At 44.1% G+C, this 7,077-nt stretch overlaps 1 protein-coding gene across 1 annotated transcript in view; it reads left to right on the forward strand.

Annotated features, from left to right (window-relative positions):
- dlc1 (DLC1 Rho GTPase activating protein) overlaps positions 1-5,153 on the forward strand; it is a 29,156-nt gene extending 24,003 nt beyond the window's left edge. The window contains exons 10-14 of the mRNA XM_080837926.1: positions 522-636; positions 2,271-2,483; positions 3,511-3,728; positions 4,208-4,381; positions 4,766-5,153. Coding sequence (XP_080694052.1) covers positions 522-636; positions 2,271-2,483; positions 3,511-3,728; positions 4,208-4,381; positions 4,766-4,865 — 820 coding nt within the window. The 3' untranslated portion in view covers positions 4,866-5,153. The remainder of the gene's footprint in view (positions 1-521; positions 637-2,270; positions 2,484-3,510; positions 3,729-4,207; positions 4,382-4,765) is intronic.
- The last annotated feature ends 1,924 nt before the right edge of the window (positions 5,154-7,077 follow it).

Genomic DNA, 7,077 nt, shown 5'->3' on the forward strand with positions numbered 1-7,077 from the left:
GGTGTGTGGATGGTTGAGAGAGGGGATGGGGGGTAGCTGATGAAAGTGCAAAGCGACACATATTTTTGAAACTGTCTAAAATTATGCACGTGTTCATGGCCAGTGATTGTGCACTTACTTGTGTTTGTGCTGGCGTCCTCGCTTGTCTGTGAGAGCGAGCACTGAGTGTGTGCGTTTGCGCGTGTGTGTGCTTGTGTGTGGCCAGGATGCACCCCACCTTCACCCTCTTGAACTTCTTTCTTTCGTCAAATCCAACAGACAGCCTTAAGTACTGTCTTAAATGTCTCGGGAAGTTTTGTTAATACCGTTTAATTACACAAAGCAGCCTGTTACATAACAGACAATACACAGTGCTGCCCCAACACAGGAAGGGGGAAGCAGCTTCACAGAGCTGTAGACGGAGGAGGTCTGTGTGTGTCAGTCTATATGTGTGTGTGTGTGTGTGAGAGAGAGAGAGGAAGTGTGTGGTTATAGCATTAACATAATATATGTGTGTTTGTGTGTATGTGTGTTTGTTACAGAGTCATGAATAGGAAGCAAACCCTAGGTAAACCTGATCAGAGGGACTTGAATGAGAACTTGGCTGCTACTCATGGCTTGGCCCACATGATTCAGGAATGCCGCAAACTCTTCCAGGTAAGGGACCTCCGACCCAGCCACTTTTTCCCCACTCCATGCAAACACAGAGGCTGAGTAAAGACACTGACGGATGAATCATGCATAGATTTTCTGCCTGTGTTGCACTGTGCATCCCTTTCTCTCTCTCACGCATCTCATCTTGACACTTACCTTGTACCTGACCTAAACTGCAGGCACATTCTGTTATTTACCTAGCAAAACATTCCATTTGTAAAATACATTTAACGCCCAAATAGCAAATACCAACCTTTAATGTATACACAGGGATATGCATTTTAAATTAAAGGCTTATACTCTGGAGTACATACATGTCCTTCTTGTTACTCAGCCCTACACAAACAATCCTTGAATTGCGGGGCAGGTTAATCAGAGTTAGCTTATGAAAGGCTAGGCCAACTCCCACTGGGCTTTTTGTCTGGGTGTTATTGGCTGCCGCAGCAGTAGTGTCCGCTGTAGAGTTTTTGTTGTTATGCAACAGAGGTAGGGGGTTTGCAAAGCTGATTAGACTCACCTCAAGCCTTTTTTTTCCCTCGGATGTTATTTACTCCACTTTTTTTAAAGAGAAACTTCTCTTGTTTCAAGTTGGTGGTTGCTGGGGCCACTCAAGGCCTTCCTGGAATGCCAAAGCCCATGATTATGTAAGGTCACGACCCTGTCTGAGGATATGGCAGAAGGCCTCAAGAATCATGCCACAAAACAACAACTCTCTTCCGCCCTGCACCCTTCCCCCCCTTCCACCCTTACCCTTGCCAGCCCGGCCCAACCCAAACATCTCGGCTGACCTTGCATGCCAATGGGAAGCCGTTGATTGGATAGGGGCAAAAATAAAGAATGCTGGCCAACGGTCTAAGGACTCCGAGCCCAAGCACCGCCTGACTGAGGCGTATGAGGTCATGAACACTTGGCCCTTACACACTGACGATTATCAGTCAGGCCCTGGTCTCTCCATTTCAGGGCAATGGCAGCCACTGCAGGAGATTAGGATCTATATTTTGACATAGTCTAATAGCATAATACTTAATAGCGTTTCTGTTAGAAGTTATCACAAATTTCTATCATCTTTGACCTTTTTATTTGTGTGGGGTTTCTTGGAGGTGAACTAAAGGACACACCACCGTAGAGATGGCTGACTCGCTCATGTTTTTCCTTGCCCTGTTCCGCTCTTCATTTTCAGCTCTGATAACTGAATTATCTCCGCTAATACATAGCACAAGACGCCATGTGTCTAACCGGCAGCATGACCGGAAAGAACAGAGCGCCTTAGAGCAAACAGGAAACTAACAGATAGCATATCTAGTGAATCACACTGGATTAATGGCATCCCTCCCTTGTTTCATGCTGAATTATTGTGGTTTGACATTTCCAGAAATCATGCCAGAATAGGCTGCTGATGTTACTTAATGCACTCTATTGACCCCTATGTAATGTGTTTATGTGAAGATCACCTTGATTTCCATGACTTGTTGATATCATTAAGGGTATGAGATCAAAACAGAATAGTGAGTGCAGAATAGTGTCTCCATAGTTCATGAACATTTGGGTTGGTGCATATGTTTAAATCTAACAACCAGTTGATAAAGAGCAGCCATATGTCACGTAGCCCTCACCATCAAACCCATGTCCTGTTGCAGATCCCGGAGGAGATGAGTCGCTGCAGGAACTCGTACGTGGAGCAGGGCCTGAGCCCCGTGCGGATGGAGGAGCTCCTGGAGGGCTGTGGGCCGCAGGGCTACCGCACCCACCTCAGGGACAGTCTGGACGCCCTGCTCAAGGAGGCCAAGGACAAGTTCCGGGGCTACGACAGCGTCTCCACACCCGAGCCTGCCGAACTTGCCTACAAGAAGGTACTAGATGCTAAACACACAGCAGACACACACACACACACACACAGACGGATGCACACACAAACACACACACACACACACACACACACACACACACACACACACACTGATGCACACACACACACACACACAGAAGTCCATTTGGATTACTTTCCCATGATTATAGTGTTCATTCTTGTCACCCTTGTTTGGGTAATACCTTTTGTTTTATGAAGTAACAGGCAGAGTTAATGTCACACAGCTGGTGACACCACATCCAGATTGACCTACAGTGACCTCCAATTTCTTTGTTTCATTATGCCAGTTTGAGTCACTCTTTTGGACTGAATTTGAGTATTTCTTCCTTTGAAGATTTGCGTAATTCTTCATCACCACACCACGCTATACTTTCTTCGTAGCTTCTCCCCTCTATAACTTCTCTCAGTGTCTTTCTGGTGATTGATGGAAAAGCCTAGTGAGTTTTTTCCTGTGAACCAGGGCTGATGTCCGTGTGAAAGCAACACAACCTCGTTCTGTTCCCAGCATCCTTTCTGGCCTCTTGCCCGCCATGACATCACCCTTGATGTTGCCGTGCTGTGCTCTGTGCCCCTCCGCACTCTACTTCCTGTTCCCCACATACCATGCTGCTCATGCTTCCCATACACACTTCCTGCTCAGCCCTGGAGGCGGTTAACTCCTTTAGGGTGAAATCAGTGTCCCAATGTTCCAGTGTCTCCAAAGTTTAGTGTGATCCCTTTACATGACGGGGTGGGAAAGTGATCTGGGACGGAACCTTAAAGCATCAGATATTTCCTAGAGGATTGGCCTGTATGTGTTGTTACTCGTATTTTAGCCACGGTTTGGCCAAAAACATGAAAGAGGCATTGAAGCTTTCTGTGTCCATAGATTTAGCCCACTGGTGCACAGTACCTCTAACTTAGCCATGGCAACAATTACGGAAAAATTAATATTGTCTAATTTGCCATTGAACATAGAAGATATATAAGCAACACAACAAACAAACATTTACCTTACCCCATCTCCTCAGGTGCACGATGGCTCCCCACTGCGGATGTGGAAGGCGTCTGTGGAGGTGCCTGCGTCTGCGGAGGAGGTGCTGTCTCGGGTCCTGCGGGAGCAGCAGCGCTGGGATGAGGACCTGCTGGAGGGCCGCGTGGTGGAGACGCTGGAGGAGCGTGCTGAGGTCTACCAGTACGTTCGCAACAGCATGGCTCCGCACCCGCCCAGAGACCATGTAGTGCTCAGGTAAGCGCTGCTCCTGTCTGTCCGACACAAGCCTCACCTTTTCCAACCCTCTCACTATCTATCTATCTATCCATCCATCCATCTATCTATCTATCTATCTATCTATCTATCTATCTATCTATCTATCTATCTATCTATCTATCTATCTATCTATCTATCTATCTATCTATCTATCTATCTATCTATCTATCCATCTATCTATCTATCTATCTATCTATCTTTCTCTCGATACATCTCTCTATCTATCTGCCTGTCTGTATGTGAATTTATACCTCTGGATTTCTGTGTCTGTCCCCCTTTCCTATTCTCTTGGCCTCATTCTCTTTAATGGTTATTAACAACTTAATTTCAGCAGCACTTCTCATTTTTGTTGCGTCAAAATATAGAGTAGACACTTAAATACTTGCCTCATATGTTGAGCATTTAGTAAGTATTCTAACCTTCTACATGTGTGCGTTGTTTGTGTGTGTGTCACGCAGGACGTGGCAGAGGGACTTGCCCAAGGGTGCGTGTGCTCTGGTGAGTGCATCGGTGGATCATGACAGGGCAGCAGTGATGGGGGTGCGTGCCAACATCCTGACCTCCCGCTACTACATGGAGCCCTGTGGCCAAAACAAGACCCGGCTCACACACATCTCCAGGGTGGACTGCCGGTGAGTTGACATTACCCCATTTCCCACCCACTCATGTTCACATGCACATATTCCTGCTCAGTGCCAAAACTACTTTTATCCCACTGATAAAAATGTACAACTGCTATTTCGGTTCTTGCACTATTCTCACGTACGCTTGAGCACTTATTCACAGAAAACACACACTTGCACTCAGGGAGGGATTATAGTGTCAGTCTGTTCCACACACAGCACTAATCTGTCTGCTTTATGCTGCCTCTTACCAACACATCGGTCTTGCACAGACCCTGGAGAATGTAGGTAGCCTCTTGTGCTGCCTCAGACAGACTTAGCTAACCCTCTCTCTTTTTCTCTCCTGCTCTCTCTCTCTCTCTCTCTCTCTTTCTCTCTTTCTCTCTCTCACAGGGGTCGATTCCCAGAGTGGTACAATAAGCTCTATGGACACCAGTGTGCTGCGGAGGTTGTAAGGATCAGAGACTCCTTCACCTCCCCAATGGAAAAATAAATCCCTCTCTCCTTCATCCTTCGCTTCAGTCTCTGTTTTTCTGAGAAGGACTCCTCGGCCACCAAGGCTGCTGTCACCGATACAGACTCAGCCACTCAGAGAGTATTTAAGGGCAACATAGTGTCGGTATACAGTTCTCATTTTTTATCTCTACACTACAGTTGATTGACAGGTCAAAGGAAAACAACACCCCAAGACTGGAATGGACACATGACTGCCCGCGTCTTGAACTGTGACATCACTTTCAGAGGGTGCACACCATGTTACCCGTCCAGGGGTGTTAACACTAATGCCAAACATTCGTGGGGTGGGCAGGGGCAGGGGCAGGGGTTCTACTGCTTCTGGGAAGCAAATGGACTATGTATACAATTTGTGTATCAATGTATGTGTGTACTGGGGATATTATATGATGTGCTTGTGTACCGTGTGACTGAGAGACAAATGAGATATATTCCATGCACTGGCTCTCTGCTGCAATATAGTATAAAAAAACATATGTTATCAGAAATGTATGTGTGTGTGTGTGTATGTGTGAGTGTGTGTGTGTGTGTGTGTGTGTGTGTGTGTGTGTGTGTGTGCACGCATATGCGTGTGTGAGCATGTGTTCATCAGTTTCAAAACAGCAGTTTCATAGAAAAAAATTGCCCTTTCATTAGTGGAACTACACTAACTTTGTAAAGAGTTAGTGCACAAATGACTGGGGGTGTATGTGTATGTGTATGTGTGTGTATGTGTATTTGTTAGTGCGTGTACACTTGTTTGTGTTGTGCAGGTTTGCTTTTGTGTATCTCTGTTTGTGTGTGTGATAGCCTTGCTGACAGACAGTGTGAAAAAGCCTGAGAGGTGGCTGGAACACCTGGGGCTTAAGACGTAGGAGGGTAGACTGGTTTGTGATTGAGAGTTGAACAGCGATGTAGTTAAGTAGATTAGTGCATATGTCTGGCTAATTCGTGGGCTTTAATCTTTACGAGCCCAGAATGAAAAGAAAGACCAACACATGGAGGGACCAAAATCGTCACAATAAAGCTTACTGACAAATAGCCATATAGGCCATTCTGAAGAGAGAGAAAAGGTCAAGGAGGAGAAGGGTGTAACAGAATACAAAGATGGCTGACAACAGTGTTTAAGTGTGATGTTTTTTTTTTTTTTTTCTTTAAGATCTATTTGGAAATAGCTGACAGTAGCTATTGTCTCTCAGTTATCATGAGCCAAGGCACCCTGGAGCAGATGAAGGCAACTCTTGCCTTCAGCTCACCTTTGTGAAAAAAAGAAAATAAGTGATAGAAGACAGGACTGGGAAAGAGAGGGGAAGTTACGGGGGAGGTCCTTTTATAAAGGTGAATACATTACAGGTTTTACTGTAAAGGAGTTGGAGACTGAACTAAGGGGGGAGGCAGAGGACAAGGGTAGAGAAGGTCATTGTTGTGATAAGAAGGAAAAATAAAACAACTGTCAGCTTCTTTGTTTTGTGTATTTCTGTTTCAGTGTTAACCTAAAAATGAAGTAAAAAAACTAAATAGTAACAAAACATACACTACCATTTATCCTCTAAGATTCAAGAGCAATTTTGTGTTGAAATCTATAACTAATTTGCTCTGCCTTGTGTTGTGTTGTAAACCTTTGTGTACATTAAAGGTGTATGCCACCCAAATAAGGATAACGCATGACAATGAACGTTAATTTAAGCATTCTTGTATTTATACCTCAAATATAATGTCATTTTTTTTGTAATATGTTATTTTATTGTAAATGTAATGCTTTAAGTTACAGAAATTAAAATGTAAATGGTTTATCTTTTTTATTATTAATATTATTTCTGTACAGATTAATCATGGCCCGTGCACTATTAAATGTCTAAAAATGTATGAAGTCTGTGTTTTTTTAAATAATTTTTTATGATGTCATGAAACTGATGAAAACTTGACAAAACTTTCTTGCATGCAATATGATGCGTGAACAGGTTTTAAAATACTTCACTGGCAATGCATCTGTTATACTGACAAAAAATCAAAAGAACAAAGATTTGTTCACTAGGTCAGATTCAACCAACAAGCATCTTGCAGTTTCTACATATGGCCATGCATTAGGTAACAACCTCTTGGCTCATTGTTTTACACTGTATCAAGCTCCAGTCCTGTTTAGGCTTATAGAGTCATAATTTCCCCTTAATTCAAATTTCTTGTCTTGTTACTTCTTTGAGAAAGAATCCAAA

This window comes from Sprattus sprattus (assembly GCF_963457725.1).
Source record: "Sprattus sprattus genome assembly, chromosome: 4".
In the NCBI taxonomy this organism is placed as follows: domain Eukaryota; kingdom Metazoa; phylum Chordata; class Actinopteri; order Clupeiformes; family Clupeidae; genus Sprattus; species Sprattus sprattus.